General features: G+C 51.4%; 1 protein-coding gene across 10 annotated transcripts in view; it reads left to right on the top strand.

The window, feature by feature from the left end:
* Nucleotides 1-8,849, top strand: part of LOC119863924 (zinc finger protein 536) — a 428,184-nt gene extending 419,335 nt beyond the window's left edge. For 9 of the 10 annotated variants that reach the window (XM_038529524.1, XM_038529520.1, XM_038529525.1 and 6 more), the window contains one exon: nucleotides 6,635-8,849. In XM_038529524.1, coding sequence (XP_038385452.1) covers nucleotides 6,635-6,879 — 245 coding nt within the window. In that variant the 3' untranslated portion in view covers nucleotides 6,880-8,849. The remainder of the gene's footprint in view (nucleotides 1-6,634) is intronic. The other variant, XM_038529528.1, reaches the window with a different exon arrangement.
* Nucleotides 8,850-16,226: the final 7,377 nt, after the last annotated feature.

Genomic DNA, 16,226 nt, shown 5'->3' with positions numbered 1-16,226 from the left:
ATCCATCCATCCACCCATCCACCCACCCACCCATCCATCCATCCCTCCATCCATCCATCTATCCATTTATCCATCTACCCATCCATTTGTTCATCCAGCCAGCCACCCATCCACCCATCCATCCATCCGTCCACCCATCCATCTGTCTACCCATCCGTCCATCCATCCATCCATCCATCCGCCCGCCCATCCATCTGTCCATCCATGCATCCATCCACCCGTCTGTCCATCCACCCATCCATCCATTCATCCACCCATAGTTCCTTTGCTTACAAAACACTTGATGGTTATCTGTGATGCACCAAGCACTGTGCTACGTGGTAAGAAAGGGCAATAATCAAAAAACCCAAAAGGCACAACCACACGGCCCCTGCACCGTGGAGCCGACTGTCTAGTGGAACAGAGAGACGTAAGTGTTGACTTGCTCAGCTCCTCTTGTTGGGAGCTCTGCCGCAGACGCGTGTGCTCTGTTGGCCCTCCCCACCGTCACGGCGAGTCTGCGGTCATCGGGCCTCCTCGAGGCAGAGGCAGGCGTGCTAAGGCCACACTACAGTAATCAGATGAAGTAGGGGCGGAGAGCACTCCAGATTAGAGGACAAGAAAGGCTGGAGCAAAGGTCCCGTGGCAGGAAAGAGGAGGGAGCATTTGGAGAACAGAGAGAGTCCTGTATGCTGAAGGCGGCAAACTCGGGGGCGGGGGAGGAGGGGAGGATTTGAGGGTGAAGAACATGGAAGGAGCTCTAGGGGCTCACCTTCGTCTGGGTTGAGCCCTGAGGACCCCCCCTCCCCGCCATCGCCGCTCCTCAGTCACCACCGACATGGCCTCAGGGCGGTGGCTCTGCTCTAGGCCTCGGCTCCACCGGATCCCCCGGCCCGGGGTCTGACCCAAAGCCCGTCCTAACCTCCACTTGCTGAGCTTCATCCGAGCGAAACGCAGCTGTAAGAAACTTGTTCCCTTGGACCTTGCAGGTCTTCCCGTTTCCCAAAGCTCCCACTCGAGGGCCAATGCCCTGAGGACAGACAATCCCTGAAGCTTCCTGAAGACCCCCTGAGGCACATAGCACACAAAATAGTGGGTGGGAGACCCTGTGGGATGACAGCAGGGGCAACAGTAAGCGTGACAGTGACACCCCGCTGGCGTTTACACAGGTCGGGGGCTTTACGGACTCAAGGCCTTGTTCCACGCGATCCTCAGAGCGTCCTGGGGGTACCAGCAGTCCCCCTTGCCCTCGCCTCCGTGGTCGTGGCCTGGGAACACCCCCTGCCTCACGAAGGCCAGACGCAGAGGAATCTCCAGTCTGGAGTAAGTAGCCTCAGCTTCGAGCCCCAGCTCGTGGCCAGACTCGCGCTGGCTGGCGCGTGGGCACCTGAGGGCAAAGCCCACAGGCCGAGCCAGGGAGCTCCTTGTCTGCACATTCGGCCAAGGCCACTGTGGAGGGCGGTGCTTCTCCGTGGTTTGACCTGGACGGAGGCCGCAGCTAACGGGGAAGCTCATTCTGTCTTAGAGACATTAGCATCTTCCCAGCCACCTGCAGACCCAGGTGCAGCGCCAACTCTCTCTCCAGGCAACCCGAGTGGCACGGCTGGTTTTCATCTCCCTCAGAAGGGAGGGATGGCAGTTTGCAGAGTTCAAAGCTCCCCAAGGGGTGGCCCTGTCACCCTGAGGGCTGTGCCTGCTGCTCCTCTGGGATTGGGGTGACCTGTCTCCATCCAGAGGTCGGATTGCCCCCAGGCCGCACCTCCATCCAGCCCGCGGATGTCCGTGGGCCCCTCCTCCTGCTTCTACCTGCAGATGGATCTGCTCTTGGTCCCAGACATTTGAACAGCACAGTGAACTGTTCCTGGGAGCTCTCAGGTTTGGGGTTTGTTCTGAAAAGCCCTTGCTCGTGGTCTCTAACTCAACGCTAACAGACCTCGACATCGCTGCCTTAGTCCCAGGGCCCGGGAGCTTCGAGGGTGCGGACAGCGGATAGCGCAGAGAAATTTGAACCCCTCCATCAAGGTTTAGCTGGACTCAGAGAGGTAGCGAGTTTCCAGAGTGCTTTTGCTTAACGACAGCTTTCTGTTTGGGAGTAAGTGTTCCCATCACCAAAGAACAGACCTTTCCCTTAAATCTGACCCCGGGGAGAACATACTGCCTTCTTCTGGACCTTTCAGCAAGCCATTCCGAAGGGGGCGAAGGGTGTGTGGGTGCCGTTGCGGGGGGGGTATGTGTGTCCTATTAGCAGACGTTGCAATCACGGTTCTTGTAAAGATGTCAGAGAATTAGGGTGTCTCCGTACTTTAAATCGAGTGGAAATCAGTTTTAGATTCAAACTGCCCAGATTCACTGTCTCTTGACTTGCTCCTCTGTGCAATGGGGCTGATATCAGTCCTTGACAAAGCTGACTCAACAATGAAGATGACATACAGAAATATATGTGGAGCCCTCCGGGGGAGCTCCAGGTACCGCCACCATTACCCACAATGCTTCGATCTACAAGGAATACTGCAGGGTCAGGATTTATTACGATTCCGATATTGCGCGGACTTCCCTCTACGAACGTACACACGCAGGGGGGTCTGCACATTTACATGTAGGCTTCCATCTCACCCAAGTCAAAATGCAAACTAATTCAACGCTCATGGTTTGATCACTGACGCAGCCAAGCGTGCCTGGATTATAGGACATCTTTGACTCTACCGAGACGGAGAGACTCCGAGAGAGCCACAGGTTAAAATCGCGATTAATATTTTAAAATCGGTTGGTGGGAAAAATCTACTCGGTGCTTCTATGCCCAGTTGGCCGTTCCAAAAAAAAAAAAAAAAAAAGGCTTTTATTGTGAAGAAAGGTGATATTTGAGGTTCTCCGCTTGGCTTGCCAACATGCATGCCGCATGGCACCCCTGGTGGTCCAACTGGAGACACGGTGGCTTCCAGAGGTGGTGACATAGATGTCACACGGAGACGTATTATTTGTGAGAATAGAAAATATAATAAACAGCCTTGACAGACGGGCAGAAACGGTGGAGGAAGAGAAGAACCTTTCTGAATTCTGGGGACCTGAGATAGATTTTTTTTTTTTTTAATTCATGAGAGACACAGGCAGAGGGAGAAGCAGGCTCCATGTAGGGAGCCTGATGTGGGACTCGATCCCAGGACCCCAGGATCACGCCCTGAGCCAAAGGCAGATGCTCAACAGCTGAGCCCCCCGGGGGTCCCTGGATTTATCCAACAAGATCCCAGTTTGGTCATTTTGCTGTGGTAGACTGTGGTAGGCTCTTTGGATCACAGTATCAAGAGTCTTGGTTTTATTTATTTATTTTTAAATTTTTATGTCTTTATTATTCAGAGTTCTTGACTCCGGAGACTCATCAGACCGTGGCGATTGTCTCCGTCGGGGACTTACTGTCATATGATATGTAATATGCAACGGGCATAAGCGTAACATGCAATATGACACGAAAATTGGTGAGCTGGCTCCGGCGTTATAGGTGAGCCACGGTGATTGGCAGAGTGAGCGGCCACCGAGCTGCCCGTGGTCGCAACCCAGAACATGTAGTCTGTTCCTGAGAAACATTTCTTGGGCTTCCTGAGAATGGGTGTCTCAGTCCTTCTCAGGTTCTTTGCATGACCTCCAGTTCGTTCACATGCCTGTAGCTGTAGAGTTGGGCTGTCTCATCTCCTGCTCAAGAGCTGCTCCTGCAGAGAACCCTGAATCCTCCCTCACCGGGCTCAGAGCTAGTAAGTAGTTCAGTGTCCACAGGGGTGACAACTTCTCGAGTTGGGTAGTTGAGTCTTGGGATCCGCTTGAAACTCGCTGATTCCCAGTGTAGCACTGACTTAGATTCAGGGTTATGGTGGAGAGAATGTTTTTTTTCTGTCCTACTGCCACCGACTGGCACCCAGATTCTTCCCTTTTATCTATGCCCTGACTCCAATGTGATGAAGAATCGGGCCACTTACATTCCTTGTGAAAACTCCTACACCCACATTAGAAATACGAGTCTCAGTTCTCCTTCCCCACCAGCCCAGGGCCTTCCTTGTCATCTTTGGGATGGTGGGGCTGGGTAGCAGGGAGGCAGGAGGGGAATGACACTGGTGAATCTTTCTCTCACTTGACCATCAAGGCCAGGCCCCTCCTGCTGCCTGGTGGTGCCCTTCCCGCCGTGGGCCGGGAAGGCTATTGCACGAGGGCCAACAGCAAGTGTACTTTTCTTGGGTTTCATTTACTCTTCACTCCAAAGTCCACAGGTTTGCAAATTGGCTTTCGGCAAAGTGGGAAAGTTGATCAAACTCAGCCTTGTGTTAGAGGCAACAATAGAAACAAAAGACGCCGAAACTCCATCCAAAAGTTTATAATACCTTCAAAAACAGGCAAGGTGAGGGAGTAAGATAATGATTCAGTTACACAAACACTTCCTGCCTGCTTGCTCTGTGCCAGGTAGCGGGCTTGGCACCAATGATAAAAGATGGCTATGCTTCCTGCCAGGAACCCACAGCCAATCAAGGGGATCGATACGCAGCGGCCCCCAAAAGCGGCATCCCAGTTGGGCAGAACCTGGAAAGAGGAGAGAGGAGGAAGTGGTTATTTCAGGGCGAGGGGACATACAGCAAGGGCACGGAGACCCTGCAGAATGAAGCCCTTTTTGCAGAGACCACCAGTGGTCTGGTTTGATGTGGACAAAGCGTGGAGGCTCCAGAGGAGACCGGAGAGGAGGTGGCTCGGATGAGACTCGAAGGTCCCGATTTCTTCAGGGGGGTGGGTGGCCATCAAAGACTTGAGGCAAGGAAACCGCAGCTGAGCTCCTGCTGTCGGAGCCCATCCTGGTCTTGCTGGGGAGGCTGGACTGGAGGTGGGACACCTAGAAGCACAAAGTCCTCCTGCAGGCTTCCGTGTTCATAGTCTAGACAGGAGTTGGGACCTACTGGACCATCCTCTGTCTGAAGGGGGATGGGAAAGAGAAAGCTTCAGTAGGTGGGAGAGACCCGTCCTGCAGACCAGTTGGCTGGGAGGGGAAATGGAGAGGGCTAACTCTCGGAACCCGCTAGGAAGGAGGGAAGAAACAAGCACTGTGTGCAATGTGAAGTGAAAGTGAGCTTCAGCTCCAAACGTCTGGTTGGCCTCCAGTTTCTCAGGAGCGAGACGGTCTGGCTAAGTAGATACACAGGCCTTCTGCTCTTACTGCTCTAGAAAAAAGTGCTGAATATGCTGTTTGGATGTTTCCTGGTGTAAACGGTTGGGCCCATGTATTTACTTGTTTATTTTTCTGAGCAAATGAAACCCAGCCCTGGGCCTTGACCTCTCTGGGTGCTGGGTGGGACAGTACTCATGAGCTTCCTAGGAACGGCATGTCAACAGCTTCCGCACATCGGGGGGGGGGGGGGGGGGAATGCAATTGTTCTATTATAACTTCCCAAAACCAGATGCTTTCCTGGTTCCTCAAGGCGGCAGAAATGTGTGCATGTCTTCTGTGCAGCAGAACAGAAAAACCAAGCATGGAGGACTATGTGGATTTCCACAAGAATCCATCTTCTGTTCCGATGTAGCACGTTTCCAGAAAAAAAAAAAAAAAGAAAAAGTTGATTTCAAGGGTGACGATTCAAAAATCTAACTTCTTTAAAACTATCCGGGCCTGGGTTATTTGGATATTTTGCTTCCCGCCAGGTATCTTCTTCTGGCCCCCCCTTAAAACGCTGAGGCTCTGCAAATGCCACCAGCTTAGCACTTCCAGCTCCACCCCAGGGCGAGGCTTGGGGCACACCCTTCTCTCAGCCCCCTGCCTCCTCATGCTCCTCGTGCTCACGCTCCCTTGCTGGTCCATAAAGAGTTGATGGGGGGATAAGAAAGGGAAGTGGCTTAGTGCCGAGACCTGAGTCAGAATCTCAGGGGGAGGGATTTACGGCTTTTCTCATGTGTAGAAATGGGATCAGCAAAGCACAGTCCGGGGGCCAAATCCTCCTCCTCCTTTTTTTTTTTTTTTTAGCTTTATTTTTTTTAAATAAATTAATTTTTTATTGGTGTTCAATTTACCAACATACAGAATAACACCCAGTGCTCAAATCCTCCTCCTATCTGTTTTCATACAGGCTGGGCGCTGAAAGTGGTTTCTACATTTTAAATGGTTGAAAACCAACCAAACAAACAAGGGATAATAACTATTTCACCTCTGAGGAATATCAGACGAAATTCAAATTTCAGCGTCGAGAATCAGTTTTGAATTTCATCCATAAAACGCTGGAAGTGTATTTCCCCTCTTGCCCTATAGTGGTGCCTGCGCAGTATCTTCGGCTTTGTGTCTTGGCCTGCAAAGCCTAAGGTACGGGCCGAGGCTTTATAGAAAAAGAATCGAGGCATTGCCAACATTGCCTCCTGTCATTTGGGAAAGTCGGGATTAAAATTCCCCCTGGGATGGACAGATCTTAGAAACTCGAGCTGTTATTCGTCGGCAACCTCTGGTTTCGCCAAGTAGCTTACTGCTTGTCCAAATGGATCCACGGGCCGCGTTTCTGTCCTTCGCTGATCCGATTTTTTGCGTAGTAAGCGCAGGTGTCACAGTAGCGATGCTGGCGGTGATGGTGCTGGCGTCCTCGGAGCCGCGGGGCCGGGGAGGGAGCGAGCGGCAGAGCTGACCGGCCGTTCTTTGTGTCCACAGGTCACAGGCCGTTTCAATGCCGATACTGCCCCTACAGTGCCTCTCAGAAGGGGAACCTGAAGACCCACGTCCTCTGCGTCCATCGTATGCCTTTTGACAACAGCCAGTATCCCGACCGCAGGTTCAAGCGCTCCAGAGTCGACTCGGAGGCTTCTGGGAATTTCGAAGACCCCACAGCTGTCAAGGCGGGTTGCTCAGCGGAGCTAACAGAAGAGGGCTGCAAAGCCCAGGAGGAGCGTAACTGAGCAAACTGACCTGTATATTGCAATATTATTTTACACAGTTTTAAGATTATGCATCTGGTAAAAGAGTTTGCTAACTGCATTCCAAGGGGAAAAACAAACAAAAAATCGTGTACAACTCCCCCACTAGTGTATAGAACATTTAAAAAAAAATTTAAAAAGATATCTATATATATATATTAAAAAAAAAAAAACACAAAAAACCCACAAAAACAAATCCCCAGCCCTTGAAAATGGCTGCTAAACTGTTACCCGGCAACAAGTACTTCCAAACGATGCAGGTGGAAGAGAAGTGATTTCCGGAAGGCTTGGTGTCCTCCAAGCTTGAGCAAGCTGGGGACCCTTCCAACTCTTAAGTCGTCTTTGTCCCCCGATCATGCTCTTAACTGAAAAATGATACCATCTAAATGATTTAGTGTTGCCTTGAAGATGGAGGGGCTGTGTTTTCATTGTTGAAAACACCTCTATAATCTGCCACCAGCTGCTGCCATCTGCCCCCCACCCTAATGAGATGTGCTGCGAGGCAGCGGCGGTGCCAGTCAGGCTGGAGCGGTCACTGCAGAGAAAATCAATCCACATAGTGTCCCAACTGCACTCGCGGAGAAATCCTAGCCCGCCGCCCGCGCCAGGGCCGCCCGGCGCTGCAGAGGATTGCCATCTTACACGTGCATTTTTAAAAAACACACAGCCAAACGAATCAATGGCCAGGAATGATCTGCAGACAAATGCCCATTGCAGGTTTGATGAGTAATTCCTTTTTTTTTTTTTTTTAAGATCAAATTGCAGGATTGAGGGAAAGGCTTTTTTTTCTTTTTTTTTTTTTCTTTTTTTTTTTCTCTCGGTTGTCTTTTTGTGTGTGTGTGGATGAAAAAGAAGTTGCTGATAAAAAAATAAATAAGTAAATTAGGGGTCCATGATATGAAATGCTGTTTAGGAAAACTAGCCAACCCTATCCACAGAAGGTGCTGGTGAGAAGTGGAAATTCACGTAATAATAGGAAGATTGTTTTTTATTATGATTTTTTAAGATTTTACTTGAATGAAGGCTGCTCCGGTCCTTATGATCAGCTTCCTTTCATGTGTTAGCTTTTCTAAGTATCACAGACACGAAGAAGGATTTTCTTCTCCGACAAGCTCTTAGGAAATAGCTTGTATTAAAAATCCGAATCTAAACATCCTGCTCTCTATTGCTAATGAAGAAAACTGTTTGAGTTAAAATGTCTGTTTTTGTAAAACAAATGTGTTCTATATTTTTGTAGATTTTAGATTTTTTTACTGATTGGATACTCCAAATTTCTTGAGTTCTGCACCACCCAGAGGGAGATTTTGAGGGCCAATGATGAAACACTTAACTCATTAAAAAAAAAAAAAAATTGTAAGAAGACTGGTGAAGGGTTTATTCTTGAATCTGCTAGAATGGTGTGTAAGTTCAGCCTCTTAACATACTTCCTTTGAGTGACACGAAATTGGTGCTGTTGCTTGTGACGGTGGAGAAGTATCGAAGTATTAATTTCTTCTAAAACGAAATCATTCAGACTTAAAAAAAAAAACTAAAAAAAAAAAAAAAAAACAGTCGATATTTCCTTGCAGGCTGGGAGCACAGAATAAAACCCCAGGGCCTTAAAAACTTCAGCTCTGCCTACAGCAGTTTACAAAAATTCTAAACTGCAATCAATGTAAATAAAATGCTTAGCGCTATCCTGAGACCAGAAGGGATCTCAGGCTAATAAGGGATCCGGTTTGCATACGCTGTCCAGAGGGTGTCACCCACCCAAGGTTTCAGTGCGAATGAGGTCGCTGTGCAACGTGGACCCATCTGGCATAGAGCAAGCCGCTTTCTCGTTTTTCTAGAATAGTTCTCACTGCCTTACTTAAATCGAGTTGATAAACTTAATGCAACTGTTTCTATGATCCTAGAGGAAGGACTGAAATGTTACTGAAAACTTTCTGACTGTAGTGAGCTTTAGGATTTTAACTGCACTACTGTGTTTGGTGACTGTGCCAGTCGCTTGCTTTCCGTGTGTTTGCCCCGCCTTTGGTATCTTAGCAGAGAAAAATATATAAAAAAAAAAAAAAAGAAGAAAAGAAGAAAAAAAAAGTAAAAAGAGAAAAAAAAAAACAAGAGGAAAAAAAAAGTGGAAAAAAAAAAAAAAAAACGAGAGCCACATTCCATTTCTAGCACTTTGGGAGCTCTTTTGGTATTCTTTTGTGTCTTCTGAGCATCGTCAGATGCGACAGGCAATAATTCTGTTTGTGACACTGGGAACATCCCCTCTTCTTTGTGGCGTGCGTGTTGATCCCATTTTGTCCAGTGCTACCGTCCTTATTTCCCCCTCTGACACAAGCCTTCTTTCCAGAACATTTGTAACTTGTAATACAAACAAGTGACAGCCGCAGTGATGCAGTGTCAGTTTCTGAATGTCACCAGGTCCTCATATCTAAACATGTCAAGTTTTTTCCCTGTAACTTCTGTAGTCTGTGATGCTGGTCATAATACTGTCTACATTCCTACACAAAGAAAAAAAAATCTATCTTGGAGGAAATCTGAGATCAATAGAGTAGAGGATTTTGTTGCTATGCTTGTAACAAGTAGAAAACTTTGTATTTAAAGTTTATTCTTGGTCATTATTTATTATTATAATACATCAGTTGACAGAACTTTATTCTGGTATAGAAAGTATTAAAAGTTGTTTTTTCAGCAATGACTGTTTTCTTTCTGCTGTTAGAATAAAATGTCTTTGAAGCAGTCCCGTTTTATCCAGTGTTTTACGCAATAAAACCTCTACCTCTGGAAAAAAAAAATATCTTTTCCTATTCACTTATGTTTCTCAGGAAGGGTAAAACTTTTTTTTTTCTTTTTTTTTGGAGCTTCATCGGGCTTTGGTAAGACTCGGTTGAACCCCACTCATTAAAAAAGGCTGTGTTCTGGGGGGAAGGTCCCCACAGCTTTGTAGTTTCTCAACCCATGTGAGCACGGACGGGAGTGTGTGCACACACCCACCCACGTGCACGTGCGCACTATGCTTCTTCCAAGGCTTGCAGCCATCGGCTTCAGGAAGGTCAAACCTATGGAACTATGTGTGCCCTTCCGATGACAGCAGCGATAGAAGACACTGAAAACATTGGGATCTATTTTTCCCCTTTACTGCTAGAAAGTTGTTTAAAAAAAAAAATCATCAAGTGCAAGAAGTCTTTGACGGAGGATAATCTGGATTCTCCCTTTAGGAGAAAAGGGAAAGAGCAGAGAACAATAAGGTCTCTGGTATCAGGGCTACTGATAAAGCGGCCCTCGGACGTTGACTTGAGAGGGTTGGAAGTCTCTTCTCCACACTTGATGTGCAGAGTTGCTTTTTGATTTTCTTTTTAATTGTTGTTGCTGTTGGTTTGGTTTCAAAACCAACCTTGCACGGTGCCACCTGCAGCTCTGGGGTGCCGAGGGCCCAGGGAAATGTGGCCAAAAGGAAAAGCATCCACCCACGTTGTATAGGGATTTGTAAACCCTCATGTTTCTTTCAGGATGCCAGGCTCCTGCTGTCTCTGGATGGGAGCAGGCGACTGGCATGGAATTTCGAGCAGTCCTGACTTTCTGTTGTTAACCGACAGCAAAGGTGAGTCCTGAGGTTACAGTGAAAGGTCAGGAAGTGACCGCGTCGGGGCCAGGGAAGGTTGGCTGAGGGGTTATGACTCCACACACACGACGGGTCCCAAACCGAGATGCCTCCGGGGACCAGGCGAGAGACCCCAGCGGCGAGAAGAGGAGAGTAGGAACGGGGCGGTCCCCAGGGGTGGAGGGTGGACCTTCTGCACCTGCTTCTCATCACCACGAGGAATGTGGCATCGGGGCACCTGAGGTTTTCCAGAAATTTCGTACTTTTTTTTAAAGATTTTATTTATTTATTCATGATAGGCACAGAGAGAGAGAGAGAGAGAGAGAGAGAGGCAGAGACACAGGCAGAGGGAGAAGCAGGACTCCCTGCAGGGAGCCCAATGCAGGACTCGATCCCAGGACCCCGGGGTCACACCCTGGGCCGAAGGCAGATGCTAAACCACTGAGCCACCCGGGCATCCCCAAGTTTTGTACTTTCATACGGAAGTATGAAGTCTCCCGATTTTTACATATTCGTTCAAGGTGTGTTTTCGAAACTCGAGTGATAAATAGATGAACAACAACAAAAAAAGTGGTTTATCCATAGAATGGAATATTATTCTGCTGTTAAGGAGGAACCGGACACCAGTAGATGCTGAATCATGAACGAACTTCGAAAACATGGTCGAGTGAAAGAAGCCAGTTATGCAAGAACATGATCCTGCTTATAGGAAAGGTCTAGAATGTCCAGGGTAGGCGTAAGGGCAGGCTGCAGGGTTGGGGAAGGGGAGAATGGGGGAGTGACTGCTCACAGGTTCAAGGTTTCTTTTTGGAGCGATAAAAATGTTCTAAAATTAGGTGGTAATGGCGGTTGCCCAAGTCTGAATGTTCTAAAACCCACGGAATTGGACTCTTTTCAAAGGAAATAATTGGACTCTTTAAAGGGCAATAATTCTGTTTATTATTATTTACCTTTAAAAGGGTAAGCTTTATGGGTTTTTGAATCATATCCCAATAAGGCTCTTATAAAATAAAGATAAAACTGGAAGAAGACCTTTCTCAGAAGCATCGACACGTGGAGATATTTCCATCACAATGTCTTCAGCTCTCCACAATCGCAGGTGATAGATTAGCACATTGTAGACCACGACAAAATGGGGGGTGCACAGACTTAAATTTGAACCCTGGCCACACTAACTTATTGGCTGCTTGATCTTGAGCGACGAACCTGCCCTGAGTTCCTTGGTCCTATCTGTAAAATGATGAAATTATTAGACGCAGTGAGGTGGGGAAGATCACAGGTGGGTTTTGTAAATTTGCATGCGATTCCTAAATTGCACTATTGTGCTGTGATAAGTTGTGGATGAATTTGGGATCGATTTCACTCCCAGAAGACACTACGTTAAGCCCCCACGTTGGGGGAAAGGCTCCCTGGAGGTCAGGATCCCTCCACACCCACGTCCTTCAGACAAGACGGTCCTGCACAAACGTCTTAAGCTCTTTGTTTTCTAATTTCCTCAATGAAAAAACAAACAGTATTTGCAACTTTCTTGCCACCTTCAGAGTTTTGGGGAGCAGCCGGGAGAGCGTGGGGGGGCAGCAGGAAGATGAGTGGCCTTGGGGTTCGATGCCATTCCCCTCGCTGGTTCAGTAAAGTTTATAGGGGACCTACCGTGTGCCGCGCACAGGCCTCGGGCTGGTAAGTCGGGGGTCGCGCCCACAGGTCACCGTCCAAGGAGAAAACAGACTCGAGTCTGATAATCACGCAGGTAGACATGCAGGGTCTGGAAGAGGAGATTCAAAGATAACGCCGGTGCTTCCACGTCAGGGAAGAGCTCCCGAGGCAGTGACGTGACCCGAGACCCGATCGGGTGGGGCCGGTACAGCGAGAGCACGTGCAAAGGCCCGGCGGGGCTCGGATGGGGCCCTGAACTCCTGCCTCTTCCTCTCCACAGCTGCCTGACCCCGGCCCATCCTTCCAGGCCCCCCGATCCGCTGCTTCCTCCATAAAGTACAACACGGGGTCGACAGCCCAGGGCTCCTTGGGCGGTTAAATAGATAGTCCGCAGGTGGCGAGCGGGGCGCAGGGCCGGCCAGGTCTCAGGACTGTCATCCCAGGTGACGGCAGCAGGAGCCGGCTTCGCACTGGAGCGCAGGGCATTCTGCGGCCCGGCCGGGTCCTCAGAGACCGACGCAGATGACTTCGGCCGCTTTGCAGGGTCGAGAGAACTGGCGGTTGCCTCTGGCCTGGAGGCCTCAGTTCCCCCGGAGGGAGCGTGGGCCCCTCCAACCCCCCCAGTCCACGGGCGTCACGTGGCTTCGGTCCCCCCCCCCCGCCACCCCGAGCAGGTGCACCCCTGGTGGGCGGCGTGTCCCGAGGGTGACCAACAGGCCGACTCTCCCGGGCCGAGGTCCTCGCAGTGCTCAAGCCGGGACAGTCCCCGACGAGGCACCTGGGCCAGGAGCCCACTTAGGGGGAGGCCCACGGGTGGGGGCAGCCAGCACACGGAGCCGGGGCCGGGTCCACGCCTTCCCAACCATGGCCCCAGCAGGCAGGATGAAGGCGACAAGGCCCATGCAGCGTCTCCCGGCGCCTGGCCCGTGCTCCACGATGTGCCACCGTCCCTGCCGAGTGGCTGAACCCGGCCCTGCTCCGGGCTGGGGTGCGGGGGTCACCCGGGGGATCCCTCTTCCTGCAGCCGGAAGCTGCCGAGCCCCGGTGTCGAGGTGCTGTTTTGTGGTGAAACTTGATGCAGACAACCCTGCTGCCTCTTGCAGTTTGGGATTTGCACGCTCCCCCGCTCCGTCGAACACCTGTGTTGTAGCAGTTTATCAGGAAAACCTCACCTGGAGTATCGTAAGCCCGATCCCAGGGCACCTGGGGTGAAATATCGGGATCTTCCGTTCGAGATTCCAGGGGCTGGGCCCGTTCCACCGAACCAGAGGTATGTCTCCGCGGGGAAGGAAGAAAATTCCGAGCGTAATGCAATATTAAAAACGTCGCCCAGCTGAGCATTCCTTGTAGGGGCTGGTGTAGACTTTTAATCTCTTCACCTGTTGGTGTAAAGAGAAAAGAGGGAGACCTAGAGAGGGAGGCGGGCGGGCGGGCGGGGAAGGGCTTATGTGAACAGGGAAGCCACAAGCGAAGAGGAGGGGGAAAATTTAAATGATCCCAGACCGAACTGTTTTGCTGTTAATACAGAAATACAGTGCAAGACACATTTAATGGGCTCTATTTTTTATTATACTATGCTGAATAATTAAGTTTGAGGCTAAGTGTCACATGGATTTATCTTTTAATTAAAAAAGCATGGTTCACGCATATTTGAGTGGTAGTCCAAATAAATGCAGTATAGAAATTTATGTTTGTTTATCTAGGTGTTAATTACCTAGAGATTGTTCTGGATTACTTCTTTTTATAAAGTGTCATAGGCTCGTGTCAGAACGAATAAAGCTTGCCCATGGAACCTTATCAATTTGCTAACTATAGTGCTGGCCTGACCTGAAGGGGGGGCAGGGGAAAACTTTGGGTGGGGATTGTTATGTATACACACGCCCACAGCCAACCCACACCAAATAAAACAGTCGTTTTAGAAAATATTTCTAGGACATAAAGGCACAAATATATCTTCGTTGTTTTACAGCCTCTTGTCCGCAGCTATTTATAAAACATGTGATTATTTATGCATCGGGTTATGAGAAGTTGGGCTGGAAGAGGCCGTGAAGGAGGCTCCATCAATCCAGGTACCTGAACCCTGCAAAGGTGGAAGCAGGGTTTCCAGGTGGAAACGGGGCCGGCAGGAAGTGGGCGGCTGTGATTTGTCTCAAAGGCCTCGGCCTCCCGGCTGCTTCCAGAAGTGGCGGCCGGTGGGAGGAGGAGGCATCGCGAAGTGGAGGGGCACTTTCTTTTTTTTTTTTTTAAGTCAAGGATGCACGCGGAGAAAGGGAAACCAGAAGCGCCCACACACTGTTCCTCACACCTCTGGGTCAGCCCCGGCCCCTTCCTTTGTTTACAAAGTGATTTTTGGTGGCAGGTTCCGTCAAAAAAATGGCCTTTGAACGAAACCCACGGCTTTGGTCAAAAGGTTCAACTTCAAAGAGACGGATTTTCCAAGGGGACGAAGAATCCAAAGGGGTCTGGAATGTCTACACTGGGTGCGCTCCTTTGTTCCGGAGGCTTGTTTTCCTTTGCTCCTTCTGCAGCGCCGGGCCGCCTTCGCCCGCGCACCACGCCTCCTTTTTTTGGCTGTCAGATCACCGGAAAATCAATAAAGGTCACTGCCGGTCCCCGGGGGCCTCCCCCCGCTCCCCACCCCCGGAGCCTGCTGAGCCCTCCCCCGGGGTGCAGGGAGACTTGGACACGCATCCACCTATGCTTCTGGCCTGCCTGAGCTGGGGGTGCACCTCCTCCAGGCAGGGTTGCATTGCCCCCGCGGGGTCACTGGGTATGCACCTGCAGGGGTGCTCCTGGAGGGGTGCTCCTGGAGGGCTGCACCTGCAGGGGTGTGCCCGGAGGGGTGCTCCTGGAGGGGTGCACCTGGAGGGCTGCATCTGTAGGTGTGTGCCTGCAGGGGTGCTCCTGGAGGGCTGCACCTGCAGGGGTGTGCTTGCAGAGGTGCTCCTGGAGGGGTGCGCCTGGAGGGCTGCATCTGCATGTGTGTGCCCGGAGGGGTGCTTCTGGAGGGGTACACCCGGAGGGGTTTGCCTGGAGGGGTGTGCCTGGAGGGGTGTGCCTGCAGGGGTGCTCCTGGAGGGGTGCGCCTGCATGGGTGTGCCTGGAGGGGTGCGTCCAGAGGGCTGCACCTGCAGGGGTGTGCCCAGAGGAGTGCACCCGGAGGAGTTTACCTGGAGGGGTGTGCCTGGAGGGGTGTTCCTGGAGGGCTGTGCCTGCAGGGGTGCGCCTGGAGGGGTGCTCCTGGAGGGGTGCACCCAGAGGGGTTTGCCTGGAGGGATGCTCCTGGAGGGGTGCGCCTGCAGGGGTGTTCCTGGAGGGCTGCGCCTGCAGGGGTGTGCCTGGAGGGGTACGTCCAGAGGGCTGCACCTGCAGGGCTGCATCTGCAGGGGTGCTCCTGGAGGGATGCTCCTAGAGGGCTGTGCCTGCAGGGGTGCTCCTGGAGGGGTGCGCCTGGAGGGCTGCACCTGCAGGTGTGTGCCCAGAGGGGTGCTCCTGGAGGGGTGCACCCGGAGGGATTTTCCTGGAGAGGTGCTCCTGGAAGGGTGTTCCTGGAGGGCTGCGCCTGCAGGGGTGTGTCTGGAGGGGTGCGCCTGGAGGGGTGTGCCTGCAGGGCTACACCTGGAGGGCTGCTCCTGGAGGGGTGCTCCTGGAGGGCTGCACCTGGCGGGGTGCACCAAGCGGGCACGGAGCGGGACGCAGTGCCCAGCAGGGGCGCCCAGGCCTTCCGTGGGCACAAACCCCTGGCCAGGGCTCAGGGCAGCAGGCGTTGGCCAGAGAGGACAGGGCCCCCGCCCCCAGGGCTGCTCTGCTGGCGAGGAAGGGGACAGATGCTCCCCTGAGCAGCCCTGCGTGGAGTCGGGCGCCGCCGAGGGCCTGCAGGTGGGGGTGCGGGTGGGGCGCCCGCTGAGAGCCCCATTAGGGCGCCGGATCAAAGTCTATCATTTAAATTATTGACACTTAGACTTGATTTCCCTCCCAAAGCCCTGCCGGTTTCCTCCCCGGGATCATTGCTGTTGTCAGCGATTGGGCCCCAGCCGCCCTGGGTGGGATGGACACCCGAGGGGGACTGGGGGGCGGGTCCCTTGCTTGT

Source organism: Canis lupus, chromosome 1 (genome assembly GCF_011100685.1).
Source record: "Canis lupus familiaris isolate Mischka breed German Shepherd chromosome 1, alternate assembly UU_Cfam_GSD_1.0, whole genome shotgun sequence".
Lineage (NCBI taxonomy): Eukaryota > Metazoa > Chordata > Mammalia > Carnivora > Canidae > Canis > Canis lupus.
This window is presented reverse-complemented; position numbering and strand designations above follow the sequence as displayed.